At 47.7% G+C, this 16,071-nt stretch overlaps 1 protein-coding gene across 1 annotated transcript in view; it reads left to right on the top strand.

Annotated features, from left to right (window-relative positions):
• The window catches only part of LOC144930874 (uncharacterized), a 126,304-nt gene extending 113,833 nt beyond the window's left edge, over positions 1–12,471 (top strand). The window contains exons 4-5 of the mRNA XM_078854348.1: positions 3,977–4,087; positions 12,144–12,471. Coding sequence (XP_078710474.1) covers positions 3,977–4,061 — 85 coding nt within the window. The 3' untranslated portion in view covers positions 4,062–4,087; positions 12,144–12,471. The remainder of the gene's footprint in view (positions 1–3,976; positions 4,088–12,143) is intronic.
• The last annotated feature ends 3,600 nt before the right edge of the window (positions 12,472–16,071 follow it).

Genomic DNA, 16,071 nt, shown 5'->3' with positions numbered 1-16,071 from the left:
CTCACTCTGTAACTAAAGCTATAACTCTTTTGTCCAGACCTCTGATTGCCTCTCGTTTTGATTACTGCAACTTCCTCTTCTGGCCCTCCTGACACCCGAGTTGACCTTCTCAAGTCCCTACCAACCACAGACACCTAATCTCCTCTCCCTAGCCTGTCACTGTTACCATATCCTGCCTCTCTCTGAATGATTCCACTTTCCTCAAAATCACTGAATTCAAGCTTCTGTCCTTATCTTCAAAGCCACAAGTGACTCCACACATCTGCACTCATCTGTTTTGTCTGTCCACATTGCCCACCCTCCCCCACACACCTCCTCCTCTCTGTCACTGATGCCTTGTCAGACCATTTGTTCTCTGACAAACACCCCTGTGCCTTTTACACACAACACACATGAGCATGTCACTAAGGCCATTACCCTGTCTGTATTCAGATGCCTCCTGAAGACCCACCTCTAATCATGTTGCCTCTGAGTATCTATAATGGCATGGTTGTAGACTTGTGTAACTTGGAATTGTCTGTTTCTTGATTTATGAGACATTTGCTTAGGCTGTGCCCTTAAGGGCATCTGTGTTTGTGCGACCAGGTTTTTCATGAGCACTTGTGTATGAATATTGGAGTGCAAAGCAGAGATGGACAGTCTTACTCCAAATGAACTTTGAGTGTGACACCAAGGACAAGCAGAAACCTTGTGCATCATTTTAACTTGCTTTGTAAAATAATGGAATATAAGCAATGTATGTAGCACTTACAGCATGCTTGACACTGTACAAAATACAGAGGAATGCCTGGTTCCTTCCTGGAGCAGCAGACTTCTGTACCATGGGTGGCGGGTGTCAAAGGCCAGGGCAGGCTAAGCCTCCCATGACCCAGGCTGTGGCCTTGCCCATGTTCCTCCCCAAGGCCCCGACTTCCCTTCCCCTCTATCCTGAAGCCACAGCAGTGAGCAAACTATGGCCCATGGGCCACATCCAGCCGATTTAATCTGGCCCTCAAGCTCCTGCTGGGGAGCGGAGTCTGGGGCTTGCCCAGCTCCCAAGCTCCAGCCGGGAAGCGGGAGCAGGGGCCGCTCCGTGCGCACGTGCCGTGGCTCTATGAGGCTCCCAGAAGCAGTGGCATGTCCCCCATCTGGCTCTTATGCATAGGGGCAGCCAGGGGGCTCTACATGTTGTCCCCACCCCAAGCGCTGCTCCCGCAGCTCCCATTGGCTGGGAACTGTGGCCAAAGGGAGCTGTAGGGGCAGCGCCTGCAGACAGGGCAGCATGCAGAGTCACCTGGCCACGGCTCCGCGTAGGAGCCGGATGGGAGACATGCTGCTGCTTCTGGGAGCTGCTTGAGGTAAGTGCCACCTGGAGCCTGCACCCCTGAGCCCCTTCTGTGCTCCAACCCCCTACCCCAGCCCTGATCCTGCTCCTGCCCTCTGAACCTTTTGTTCCCAGCATGGAGCACCCTCTACACCCCAGAACCTGCACCCCCAGCTGGACCCCTCACCCACCCTGTGGCCCAATCCCCCGCCCCATCCCGGAGCCCCCTCCCACACTCCAAACCCCTTGGTCCCAGCCTGGAAGACTCCTAAACCCCAAACCCCTCATCCCCAGCCCCACCCCAGAGCCCACACCCCCAGCCAGAGCCCTAACCCCCGCCCCAGCCTGGAGCCCACTCCTGCACCCTGAACTCCTCATTTCTGGTCCGCGTCCCCAGCCAGAGCCCTCAGCCCCTCCCACACCCCAACCCCAATTTTGTGAGCATTCATGGCCCGCCATACAATTTGCATACCCAGATGTGGCCCTCGGGCCAGAAAGTTTGCCCATTCCTGCTTTAGGAGGAAGATGAGGGTGAAGACTTTTGAAGTAGCACAGGGGATTTAGCTAGACATTTTCCATTGACCTGCATTATCTCACTTGGCATGTTTACATTATGTCCTCAGTGTCACAATTGAGTGTTCAGTGTTGAAAAATAAAAAAATTTAAAGCTAATTTTACAACACCGGGTCGCTAACACCACTTACCACAGATCTTCAAACAAAGGGGTGGAGGTGGTAGAGTAAAAGGCTGTTCACCAGCTATTGTCAATGTCCATCTTCTGACTTCTAATACTGCCTTCCTGGTTCTCTAGGATGAGAGAGGTGGGGCAGGCTGATGACTGCTAGGTGAATAGATGAGTTACTTGGGCTTTGGGGATGTAAAGCACCACTCCATGGAAGTGCTAATCCTCAGCGGGAGAGTGGGGAGAATTCCATCTACCAGGATTTCTGCATCCCCTCGGAAAGAAAGAAACCAGCGCGGACACAGATTGTTATTACTTCACTGCTGTGATCCACCACATCACATTCCTTCTCAGAGTAATTAAGCCAGGACTTGAACTCTGAAATACCAAGGGCTGGGGGGAAGGGAGGGGGTCAGTGTGTTAATATACCTAGTGTCATTAGAGGCCATTTCAAATAATGCTGCTGATGACAGATGGATGTTGTTGGTAGCTCATTAGACAACGCAATGACTGAGACATCACATTCCTTTCAACAAGAATAAACCTGGACCATTTGCCATTGTGCAGGAAGGGGGAGAAACATTTTTCTTTTTATGATTCCCTCCCCTCCTGCATCCTGTGTAGATTTCAGACAGTGCCAGCTATCAGGCCTGTCATCATATGTGGCTTTGCTAACCTGAATAGTTCTGCCTCAACAATCAAGGATTAAAGCAAAATCCAAGCAACAGGTATATTGTGTATAATATATGAAAGTATCCTACTGTTTTGACGAAAGGCCCGACTTCACAGTCCCCCCAGGGTGTGTGGCTCCTGGTACAATACTTGCTTTCTAGCACAGCCAGATCCATGTAGTACACTTTTCCTGCTGTCCCCTGGAAAGGTAGGGAACAGGCAGTAAACATGATGGAAGATGTTTTTAGGTTGCGCTCTCCTCAGGGCCTGTATCATCTGTGTTTAGACAGCACCCTAGCACATTTTGGGTGTGACCGCAATCTAAATAATAAATCATCATCACAATCCATCCTAAGCAGCTAGTGCAGAGGTGGGCAAACTACGGCCTGCGGGCCACATCTGGCCCGCGGGACCATCCTGCCTGGCCCTTGAGCTCCTGGCCGGGGTGACTAGCCCCCGGCCCCTCCCCTGCTGTTCCCCCTCCCCCACAGCCATGTCACCGCGTGGGGAGCATGGCTTGCGCCCGCCCACCTCCCAAGCTTTCCAATAAGCCAGTCCTGCCGCTCTGAGTGGCATAGTAAGAGGATGGGGGCAGGTGAGGGAGTGTTCAGATAAGGGGCAGGAGGTTCCAGGGGGCAGTCAGGGGATGGGGAGCAAGGGGGGGGTTGGATGAGTCGGGAGTTCTGGGGGGAAAGTTGGGACGGGGAGCAGGGGGGGTTGGATAGGAGGTGGGAGTCCCGGGGGCCTGTCAGGGGGTGGGGGTGTGGATAGGGGTCAGGGCAGTCAGAGGGGATGGATAGGGAATGGGGTCCCGGGGGGTGGTTAGGGGCGGGGGGCGGTTCTGGGAGTGGGTGGTCAGGGGACAAGGAGCAGGGGGTGTTGGATGGGTCAGGAGTTCTGAGCGGGGCAATCAGGGGGCAGGAAGTGGGAGGGGGCAGATAGGGGCAGGGGCCAGGCTGTTTGGGGAGGCACAGCCTTCCCTACCCAGCCCTCCGTACAGTTTTGCAACCCCGATGTGGCCCTCAGGCCAAAAAGTTTGCCCACCCCTGAGCTAGTGAATAGTGTAGAACTTGTTAGCCCCAGTGTAAACCGAAGAGTCAAATTAGAGAGATGTCAAAGGTAAACAAAGAGCTGAAGAAGAGCTCTGTGTAAGCTCGGAAGTGTCTCTCTTACCAGCAGTAGTTGGTCCAATAAAAGATATTACCTTGCCCACTTTGTTTCTCTAAAAGTAAACCAAGTAATAAAGTAGCCTTATAATACTATGAGCAGCCTGTTTATAATCACAGTAGGTATTTATTTGGCACTTTCCCTCTCCATAGTGTGTTTGCAAACCTTAACAGGAGGAGCTGGCGAACAGGAGCAGCTAACGGGAGTTTTGCGAGGGACTTCTCCAAGAGCAGATGAAGGAGGGGCGACTGGCGTGACCTGAGGTAAGTTTGTTGTCTGTTGTGTGTGTGTGTGTTTGTGTTTGTTGTGGTGTGCTTGCTGCTGGACTGAAATATACCATGTGGTCTGTTTGTTTGGACCATGTGTTGACCGTTTGGGTGCTGAGCCTAGCTGCCTTTAGGCAAGGCTGAGAGCTGAGAGCTTCTTAAGAAGGCGTTGATCCCTAAGCCCTTTTAGCACTCATCAACCCTTAACCAGGGGGCGGGGCTACTCAGGAAAACCAGGGCTGGAAAAAGCCGGCTCCTAAGCGATCAGAGGAGCTAGCGAACAGGGGAGTTTTGCGAGGGAGTTTACAGAGGGGGAGTGGCAGAGTGGGGGGCTAGATACACTTACCATTCCTTAAACTCCTTTAAACTTAAGGCAAAAAACACCCCCTGATAAAAACAAAACCTCAACAAAGGAACTAAGATCAGGAGTAAAAAGAGAATGCAGGCAGAAGTCCAGCAACAGAGTGGGGGCTACTCAGTTTATTGCACCCGATGCACCATATATGATTACCTGCCCTTTGGACAGGCGGCGTATGTGTGCGTTCAGTGCAAGGAGCCCCTGGCCCTCAGACACCGTGTACAGCCTTTGGAGACCAGGGTGGCTGAGCTGGAGGAGCTAAGGGAGACAGAGAGGTACATAGATGAGACTTTCCGGGACATAGTAGAACCGTCCCACCCCAAGTCTGACAGCCTCTGTGCTGTTGAGGAAGATGAAAGCCTCAGGGAAGGAGAACACCCAATGGAGCAGAGGGAAACGATCCCATAGTTGGGACCCTCCTTCCAGATGATGTTGTGGTATCCTCTTGCACTGAGGATACCTCTCCGGGGGAGGGAACTCCAGCTATTAGGAAGAGACAGGTATTAGTAATGGGCGGTTCGATCATTAGAAACATAGATAGCTGGGTTTGCGATGACCTGGGAACCGCATGGTGACTTGCCTGTCCGGTGTGAAGGTTGTGGATCTCTCGAGGCATCTAGATAGACTTATGTGTAGTGCTGGGGAGGAGCCGGTGGTCGTGGTACATGTAGGTACCAGTGACATAGGGAGGGATAGGAAAGAGGTTCTGGAGGCAAAAATTAGGCTGCTAGGTAAGAAATTGAAGTCCAGGACTTCCATGGTAGTATTCTCTGAAATGCTTCCCGTTCCACGCACATGACCAGTTAGACAGGCAGAACTGCAGGGTCTCAATGCATGGATGAGACGATGGTGTATGGAGGAGGGGTTTAGATTCATTAGGAACTGGGGAAACTTTGGGGAAAGGGGGAGCCTATACAGGAAGGATGGGTTCCGCCTAAAGCAAAATGAACCAGATTGCTGGCGCTTACCATTAAAAAGGTCGTAGAGCAGTTTTTAAACTAAGGGCTGGGAGAAAGCCGACAGGTGCGGAGGAGCACGTGGTTCAGACAGAGACATTCCTTAGGGGAGGATCTACTAATGGAGATTCTCTATATCCTAGTAAAGAGGAGAGGATGTAAGATGATAAAATGCAGGTATGATCTGATGAGAAACGATCAAATGAAAATAAGTCTCATTCAATTACATCATGTAATGGGAGACAGCTAAAAAGTGACATGTTTTTAAAGTGCTATATACCAATGCTGAAGTTTAAATAATAAGATGGGTGAACTAGAGACCCTTCAATGACTGCTTCTTGGAGCAGCTAGTCCTGGAACCCACCAAAGGAGAGGCAATTCTTGGTTTAGTCCTAAGTGGAGCACAGGATCAGGTCCAAGAGGTGAATATAGCTGGACCGCTTGGTAATAGTGACCATAATATCATTAAATGTAACACCCCTGTGGCAGGGGAAACAACACAGAGGCCCAGCACTGTAGCATTTAATTTCGGAAAGAGGCACTACACAAAAATGAGGAGGTTCGTTAAACAGAAATTAAAAGGTACAGTGCCAAAAGCAGAGGTGGGCAAACTACGGCCCGCAGGACCGTCCTGCCTGGCCCCTGAGCTCCCGGCCGGGGAGGCTAGACCCCGGCCCCTCCCCCGCTGTCCCCGTCCCCCGTAGCCATGCTGCCGCACGGGCAGCACAGCTTGTGCCCACCCACCTCCAAGGCTTTCCAATAAGCCTGTCCTGCCGCTCTGAATGGCATGGTAAGGGGGCGGGGTGTGTGTGGTTGGATAAGGGGCAGGAGGTCCCGGGGGACAGTCAGGGGACAAAGGGGTGGTTGGATGTGGTAGAGGTTTGCGGGGGGGCGGTTAGGAGACAGGGAGCAGGGAGGGTTGGATAGGGGTTGGGGGTCAGGGAGGTCCTGAGAATGGGGGGACAGGGAGCAGGGGGGTGTTGGGTAGTGGGTGGGGTTATGGGGGGCAGTTAGGGATGGGGGTCCCGGGATGGGGGCGGTCAGGGGACAAGGAGTGGGGGAGGGGATTGGATGGGTTGGGGATCCCAGGGGGCCTGTCAGGGGGCAAGGGTGTGGATAGGGGTTGGGGCAGTCAGGGGACAGGGAGCAGGGGGCATTGGATAGGGGGCGAGAGTCCCGGGGTGGGGGGTCTCAGGAGGGGGCGGTCAGGGGACAAGGAGCAGGGGGGGTTGGATGAGTCGGAGGTTCTGAGGGGGGCAGTCAGGGGGCGGGAAGTGGGAGGGGGCGGATACCAGGCTGTTTGCGGAAGCACAGCCTTCCCTACCCGGCCCTCCATACCGTTTTGCAACCCTGATGTGGCCCTCAGGCCACAAAGTTTGCCTACCCCTGGCCAAAAGTGAAATCCCTGCAAGCTGCGTGGAAACTTTTTAAAAACACCATAATAGAGACTCAACTTTAAACGTATACCAAAAATTAAAAAGCATAGTAAGAGAACCAAAAAAGTGCCACCGTGGCTAAATAACAAAGTAAAAGAGGCAGTCAGAAGCAAAAAGGCATCCTTTAAAAAGGTGCCTAGTGAGGAAAATAAAAAGGAACATCGTAAACTCTGGCCACTGGAGAGTCCAGTCAGCAGCCACCACTGTCTGGCCACCAAGCTCTGAAGGCAGCAGCGCTGAAGTAAGGGTGGCATGATATGGTAGGGTGGCTACTGGCGGGGCACTGCCTTCAGAACTGGGCGCCTGGCCAACAGCCACCTCTCTCCGGCTGCTCAGCTCTGAAGGCAGCGCAGAAGTAAGGGTGGCAATACCTCAACCGCCCCTCCCTAAAACAACCTCGTGATCCCCCTGCAACTCCCTTATGGGTCTGGACCCCCAATTTGAGAAACTTTGGTCTCCCCCATGAAATCATTATAGTACAGGGTAAAAGCACATAAAAGACCAGATTTCACAGGGGGGAGACCAGATTTCACGGTCCTGACGTGTTTTTCATGGCCATGAATTTGGTAGGGCCCTACGTATAAAAGTGTCCAAATACCGAGTTATTCAGAAATAGCTATTGCAGTTTAAATTCACCCCCTATCTTAATCTGAATTAACTTTCAAGTCAAACAAGCCCTCAGCGTATGATGGGAATAGATAGTCAGACACACTGCAGGAGCAGTAGGTAGCTGCAAGATGATTAGGGGACTGGAACACATGACTTATGAGGAGAGGCTGAGGGAACTGGGATTGTTTAGTCTACAGAAGAGAAGAATGAGGGGGGATTTGATAGCTGCTTTCAACTACCTGAAAGGTGGTTCCAAAGAGGATGGATCTAGACTATTCTCAGTGGTAGCGGATGACAGGACAAGGAGTAATGATCTCACTTTGCAGTGGGGGAGGTCTAGGTTGGATATTAGGAAAAACTATTTCAGGAGGAGGGTGGTGAAACACTGGAATGCGTTACCTAAGGAGGTGGTGGAATCTCCTTCCTTAGAAGTTTTTAAGGTCAGGCTTGACAAAGCCCTGGCTGCGATGATTTAATTGGGGATCGGTCCTGCTTTGAGCAGGGGGCTGGACTAGATGACCTCCTGAGGTCCCTTCCAACCCTGATATTCTATGATTCTATGACTCTATGACCATGACTGGCACACTAAGTAGTGGTCACGCACACCAGTTGTCTAGCCACTGGTGAGCGATCTGGAGGTATCACAGCAGAAGTGAACTGTAAGGAGGAATGTGAAGCGGGACAGTGTTGTGAGTTTGCCGGTTATTACCATTGGCCCTGGAGAAAACGCGAAGATGTGAATAAGGGTAACTGGGGGGGAGAACCAGGAAGGCTCTTTTTAACCCATTGAAATAATCTAGGCCAGGAGAATGTACAGGAGGGACAGAATGGAAGCGTTACAAATATTTTACTTCAGAATAAAAGAATTTATTGCTGCCTCTCCCAGACAGGGTTATTTGTCATGCCCACATTTTTATTTAGCTACTAGGCCATGTTATACCACTGATTTCTACATAGAACTTCCCAGGGATAACATGGTGTGGCCATCTGAGATGGGAATGAGGCACTGTGACCTACTGGTTCCAGTATAGGACTGGGATTCAGGACTCCTGGGTTTTGGTCTCAGCTTGGTCACTATCTGGCTTTCTAGCCAAGTCACTAAACCTTCCTTTCCCTCACTTTCCCTGTCTATAAAACGGGGATACTGGTACCTTCTGCACAGTGGTGTTGGGAAATTTGTAAAGGGGTCTGAGATTCTTAAATGGAAAGTACAAAGTATTTTCACTGAGCCCAACTGCTGCATTCCTGGTGTAAGATTTTTTGCCATCCACTGCGTGGGGTTTGTAAGGGAGCATTTAGAAGCAGGGTCAGATCTGTTCAAGTATTCACACAGATAAGAAGGATCATATTCCCCTACCAAAGCCTCTTCCCTAGAGCCTCTACAGATGGGAGAAACTCAGTCTCCTAGTCAGCTGTCCCATTCGCCATAAATTTTAATCCCACAGTTACCTGGGAGCTATTATTGCAGCCATAATGGCTGTTGTATTTGCCTACCTAAGAAAAGGAAAAGGAAAACATACCTCCATCCGTGTACAAAAACTGTTTCAGCCTGCATCAGAAGCAAACAGTACTTTTAAAAACAAATATGTACTTACTGTCAATATTTCACAAAAAAAATGTTTTTGAAAGGAACATGGGCCGTGTTCCAGCAAAGGTTTATAAGAACTTAATTTAAAATACTGTAAGAGAAAATGGGTTAATGGACAAAGTTTAAATCAACAGAGCAATTTCTTTCTTTGTGTTTGTAAAACCAACACTTTCTGATGTAATAATTAAAAGTTCATGGTCAGTTTATTCCATTGAAAATCTGAAAAATATTTCTGGGGTATGTCTCCTTTTCCTTAAACCCAGATTCTACAGGCTCATTGCTCGGACTGAGGCAGGGAGGGGCAGCAAACTGGCCGCAAAACCACCCGGAGAAGACGGAAGTACTACTTATTGGCAGGGGAAAACACTGGGAGCAGTTGTAGAGTTAGTATCGGTACCATCTATTGAGGGTGTATGCCTGCTTCCGACTGGCTCGTGATCCCATTTGAGCCAGGGCCACACCTGGATTCTTGCGTAGCCTCTGGTACCTTTCACCGTTTATGTAGGGTGACCATAAGTCCCGTTTTGACCGGGGCAGTTCCTTTTTTTAAGTCCTGTCCCAGCCATACCAACATTTTTGGCAAAAGTGGGGCCTTTGTCCCGTTTGCTCTTGCCAACTTGATCAGGTGGCAAGAGCAAACGGGACAAAGGCCCACTTTTGTTAAAAAAAGTGGGGTGTGCAGGAACATGTGGGGGAGGGGGATGAGCAGCAATGTCAGCCCCATGCGGGGGGCAGGAGGGAAGACAGGGCTCCAGCTGGAGGAGGGGAGACGGGGAGACAGGCAGGGCTCAAGCAAGCAGTGATTCCAGCCCCAGCCTTGTGGGAGCGGGGAGGGAAGGCAAGGTGGAGAGGGCAATGCCAGCCCCAGCCTTTGGGAAATATGGTCACCCTACATCTATGGCTATTCTGGAGATTGTGATTAGTACTGTCTAATGCAGACCTCACAATGCTCACCCATGCCTTTGTCACCTCCAGGCTAGACCACTCTCCTGTGCTCTACGTAGTGCTAATCTTGAAGTCCAGCTGGAAGTTCCAGCTCGTGCAGAATGCATCTGCCCAGCTCCACAGCAGGGTGTGCTACTGTGAACACATAACACCTGGCTTCTTCTTTGCTTCCATGTATTCTTCAAAGTGTGGGCAATGACTGTTGGCCCTGAATGATCTGAAACTGCCAGTCACTCTATAGCATACTATAGACGTTGAAGTCTGCCGACAGACTCCTGCTCTGGGGTCTGTGTGTGTGTGTGTGTGTGTGAGTGAAAACCGTCTACTCCCATTGGCAGGATGTTCTCATAGAATCATAGAATATCAGGGTTGGAAGGGACCTCAGGAGGTCATCTAGTCCAACCCCCTGCTCAAAGCAGGACCAATCCCCAACTAAATCATCCCAGCCAGGGCTTTGTCAAGCCTGACTTAAAAACTTCTAAGGAAGGAGATTCTACCACCTCCCTAGGTAGGGAGGTGCCCTTCGCTGGACTCTCTCCAATTTATCCACATCCTTCTTGTAGTGCGGGGCCCAAAACTGGACACAGTACTCCAGATGAAGCCTCACCAATGTCGAATAGAGGGGAACGATCACGTCCCTCGATCTGCTTGCTATGCCCCTACTTATACATCCCAAAATGCCATTGGCCTTCTTGGCAACAAGGGCACACTGCTGACTCATATCCAGCTTCTCGTCCACTGTCACCCCTAGGTCCTTTTCCGCAGAACTGCTGCCTAGCCATTCGGTCCCTAGTCTGTAGCTGTGCATTGGGTTCTTCCATCCTAAGTGCAGGACCCTGCACTTATCCTTATTGAACCTCATCGGATTTCTTTTGGCCCAATCCTCCAATTTGTCTAGGTCCCTCTGTATCCTATCCCTGCCCTCCAGCATATCAACCACTCCTCCCAGTTTAGTATCATCCGCAAATTTGCTGAGAGTGCAATCCACACCATCCTCCAGACCATTTATGAAGATATTGAACAAAACCGGCCCCAGGACCGACCCCTGGGGCACTCCACTTGACACCGGCTGCCAACTAGACATGGAGCCATTGATCACTACCCGTTGAGCCCGACAATCTAGCCAACTTTCTACCCACCTTATAGTGCATTCATCATTCTCACGCAAGGTACCCTGCAGATCCTCAAGGTTTGCCAGGGGCCAAGTCTAGGGAGGGTCAGAATGCTGCTGCACAACCCTTGTTTACTTGGTTAGCTCTGGTATTCTCTGGGTGGTTTTTCTTTTTAGGGTTTATCATTTATCCATGGTGAAATTATATGATGGTTGCCAGCATCTCTGTAGGAGGCAGTGATGATTAATGCTAATGGATAGTTTTGCATAAGTTATGGCTCCTTTGCTTAAAAATAAACAAGGATCTGCTACTGCAATTGGCATGCTATGAACTGATTAAACAAGTACATAAAATCTGTAGGCTAGGTCCTCAGATGGTGTAAATTGGTGCACCTCCATTGGCTTCAGTGGGGCTATGTCAGTTTACTGTAGCTGAGGATGTGGCTCCAAATGTATATATATATATATAGACAGAGAGTCAATGTTGAAAATGAAGATGTAGGAGTATGAAAAACATAACAAGCTTTTGATTAAAATTGAGCTTGCTATTTTATTACAAAATTTCCAATGTTGGGTCTACAATAAACATGGTATGAGATTTGACAGTTTTGTTGTAAATCACGTTTGGATTGGTTAGCAGAATCTACTGCAGCCATTTCGGAAGCAGCGCACGTGCAGTAAATATTAAGGAATAGGCCACCTTCACCTGGAGTAGGTGCATGCAATTCTGTTGACATCATTGGAGTTGCACTTGCTGGGTTTTAGCCCACTGTGTTATTTCCATGCTGGTCAGTTGCTGGGAAGAGAAATGAATATGTTTTGTGTTCAAATCTGAACCAATGGAGGCTTTTGAGGTGGAGGAGGTGGTGAGTTCTGAGTTCTCTATTCATGCCCAATGTAGACAATGATGTTTGCCGGTTGAATGGTATTTTTGTTAAGGAAAGAACCTTAGTCAGACAATGCCAGCTACAATAAGACTAGTGGGTAGGTTGCTCTAGGTTTCACTACCACCTCTAGATTTATTATTTATTATTATTTGTATTACCATAGCATCTCAGAGAGTCATGGACCAGGACACAGAACAAAAAAGACAGTCTTTGTCCCTAAGAGCTTGAAATCTAAAGGTAAGACAAGAAACAACAGGTGGTAATGCGGACGAAAGCACAAGGAGACAATGAACTGGTCAGCAGGACTGGTAGTGATCTGGCCACACCAGCTGCCTAACTCCTGTCAAGTGTTTGTAGGCATAAAAGGAGAGTTTTAAGGAAGGATTTGAAGGAGAAGAGTGAGTTAGTTTAAACTTATTTAAAGTTAGTTTAAACTTAAGGGCTGTAGCCAAGGCCTCTTCTGAATCTACCACAACAGATAAGAAATACAAATGAACATGTGTTCAGATGAATGTAAAAGTTAGGCTTAAACCCTGGTTGGCCATTTCTCTTATGTTGTATGCGAATACAGTGGCTAGGCAATTTTCCATTATGCTAGCCTTAAGAATATTATTTTTCTATATCCATAGACTCTGAAATGCAGACACGAGGCCACATTCCGGCCTCAGTTATACCAGTCTAAGTCTGGAACAACTCCATTGAAGTCATTGGGGTTACTTTGGATTTACACCAGTGCAAAGGAAATCAAAATCTGGTCCATGTTCTGCAATAGTTCAGATTAATACGTTTCTTATCTAAGGGCTTGTTTGGTCATTTATCTTTGGACTTTTATGAGCAAATGAGAGCAGATAAAAAGTTTTGTCCTAATCTTTGACTCCTATGATGACTTAACCGGCAGTACAGACACACTTAACATACTTCTGTACACAAGGCAAAGTTAATTGGGCCAGAGCTGAGGTCAATGGAGCTATTTATATTGATTTATACCAGCTGAGGTTCTGGCCTAGTGGAATGATTCCTGACTTTCTCCACTCTGGCATGCAGTAACAAACCTACCAGAACTTTCCAAACCTACAGAAATTTCAGCAGGGATCTTTTTTCTTCCCCCGCCCATCCCAAGTCAGGTATTTAATTTCCATTTAACATTAAGAGGAATGTGTTTATAAAACAGAGGTGGTCAAATTCTTCACTGGATGCATCCGACGAAGCGAGCTGTAGCTCACGAAAGCTCATGCTCAAATAAATTGGTTAGTCTCTAAGGTGCCACAAGGACTCCTTTTCTTTTTGCGAATACAGACTAACACGGCTGCTACTCTGAAACTTAACAGTAGATGGCGCCAATGCAACTCTAGTAGTTTTGCTTTGCTGGGTTTTTGAACTGCAGAGAGAAAAGTTAAAAGTGCAAATGAAGGCTTGACTTGATTTGAAGACCTAAAATCTTGAGCAAGTAGAATAGCATCTCCTCAACGTCAGCAGGTGCTTAGCAGCCCAGTCACAGCCCTGCCCCTATCCACTGGGCGTTGCTGTGCTCTCTCTTCATCTGCTGAAAAAGGGCCATGCAGAAGAGCAGTAGGAAGAGCAGTGGTTGTAAGAGACTTTGTGAATTTTAAATCTATTTTCCTGAGTTTATAAAAGATTCTCTCTGGTCTGTGCTGCATCATAGAAGCACTCTGAAAAATTATTGCCGTGATCTGAAAGACCAGGCTGGACATTTCTGAGATATAGAAGGAGCACAGGGATTGTTTGCTATTTTACCTTTTTTGATCCCCTTCAGCCTTTTTTAAAATTTTCTTTGGAGCAAATTTTACCCCTTCCTCTCTGGGCATACAAGATCCTTCCAACAGCAGAAACTGCATCATTCTTCTGCCCAGGGCTGGCACAGAGAGCTATCCCGTACATCCTGTGCATGTGACTAATTTACAGACGTTGTCAAAGAGGCAACAGGCGAAGTGGCACATTGCCATTATACTAGACTACTGAAATCTGGTACACTCATTCATTCTTCATTATTCTGAGTTGGAGGGATTTGGCCTTTGACCTTTTCATCAGAGGTCACCAAAGTTTATCAGACTTACTTGTTGGATTTCAACCAGTCAGGTTGAACCAGGCCTTGTGAGCGACGCTCTTTGAAATTTGGTAAATTCAAGCATTATGGGCTGCTGAGTACAGGTGGAGAGACAGCCACATTTGCAGTTTGACAATTTGCAATTTGACAGTCATAGGTCACCAAAAGGTCAAACAGTTGGAGGAGTCCTCGCCACTGAATTCTTCCTCCGTAGGTGATGAAGTGAGCTACATGCACCAATGCTCATGGCCACTTCGGTTCAAAGGCTGCACTGCTCGTGGCTAGTAAGATGCACTGCAAAAATGTCACATAAATTATCATTAAAATTTGCCAGCCCAGGCACAAAATCCACTTGGCTCATCTATACTGTGGTGATGATGATAGGAACTGAAAAAATAAATAATATTTTACTTGTCTGTCAAAAAGAAAAAGCTGCCGAGGCCAGTACAGTTGTGCACAGCTGGTGAATGTGTACATGCCCGTCTCCAGCTTGTGGGTACACACGACTAGGTAGGTGTGCGGAAGGGTCTTGCAATGTGCAGGAACTGCCTATGAAATTTGGAGCACCCTTAATTCCCAGTAAAGTAAATGGGAGTTGCAGGTGCTCAGCCCCTGCTGGATTGGTCTCTTGGGCATGAACAAGCAGACTTACTTGGGGCTGAAAATCAGAACAAATAAATAATATAAATAATAATTAATGAATGAATAATTAATAAAGCCACCAGAGCTTGATCCAGCTTCCACTGAAGACAGTGTAAAGACTCACATTGACTATATTAGAAATTGGATCAGGCCCACATGACCTGCCTCAAAACCCACTGAAATCAATGGAAAGACCCTTATTGACTTCAATGGGTTCTGGATTGGGCCCACAGTCCACCTGTATGTGCGTGTACACGCAACACTACAATGTCAAATAAAGAAGGCAGATCTTCAGTATGTTTCGTGAGTGATTCTTTTGAACTTACCATTAAATTTGTCCTCAAAGTGTTTTGCGTTTTTTTGGTACACTTGAAATTAACATATTTTTTCATCTATGCCATGTTTATCTAAAGGTGTCTGCTGTCCAGTTTTCAATTTAGTGTCTTCAGTTTAGCAGCATCCAGCAGCTAATGCATCTGGTTAGGAAGCTTTAGGCTTTTCCCAGTTCTGTATGAAATTAAATAGTGCAAATATCCTCTTCTTTCCAGATAAACTAAATATATGTCAGAAATGGTTAAATCTAGCCTTGAAAATGCTGCCAATCAATTATATTGTTTTACTAGGTTTGGTTTGCATTCTTTTCTGACTAGTATATTCACGACCAGCTGATTTTTAGAAGTAGTAAAAATTCTCAAGCTTGTTTTAGGAAAGGTTTCACTTACATGATCTGTAGTTACAGTTGTTAAAGCATTTGACGCTGTATTTAAAAACAAGACATTCACTTTTATTGCGTGGAACATTAAAGCAGTTAAATATTATTTCACTGCACATATGGACTATGGTTTTAAAAAAACTTCTGTGCAGTTAACTCTTAATTAAGTTGCAAATTAATTAACTCTTAACTGTTCTGCATGGACATTAGAAATGTCACTGGACTTGAGTGTGAGTGGGGTTGCTTCCAGTGTCCCTGAGCAATATTTCCCCTCCCCTCCCTATAGCACACAGTTCTGTGCTCTGCCTCCTGCCACCCCAGAGTTGGCTGAATTTTTGTGGCACTGCAGGTCCAAAGCAAAAAAAATGGCCAAAGTCAATGTTTCCTTTGCAGGTCACCTTTAATGGGGAAGTTAGTGACATTTAGATGCAGCCCTTTCTTTAAGAGCCAAACTTTGCTATTAGATATGCACTGCCTGTGTGTTGGTTTCTGTCAGTATTAAAAACAGAATTAAAAACCACTTCCTCACTTCACTTGGGATTCAACAGAATTCTTCCAGGCAAACTGCACAAACCTGCCACTCGATGATGTCCAAAAGTATGTACAGAAATTGGGAGCGATCCAGGTTGTTGCTTATCCCAAGTCAGGTGCAACTTAGAACTCACACCAAAG

This window comes from Lepidochelys kempii, chromosome 9, assembly GCF_965140285.1.
Source record: "Lepidochelys kempii isolate rLepKem1 chromosome 9, rLepKem1.hap1, whole genome shotgun sequence".
In the NCBI taxonomy this organism is placed as follows: domain Eukaryota; kingdom Metazoa; phylum Chordata; order Testudines; family Cheloniidae; genus Lepidochelys; species Lepidochelys kempii.
This window is presented reverse-complemented; position numbering and strand designations above follow the sequence as displayed.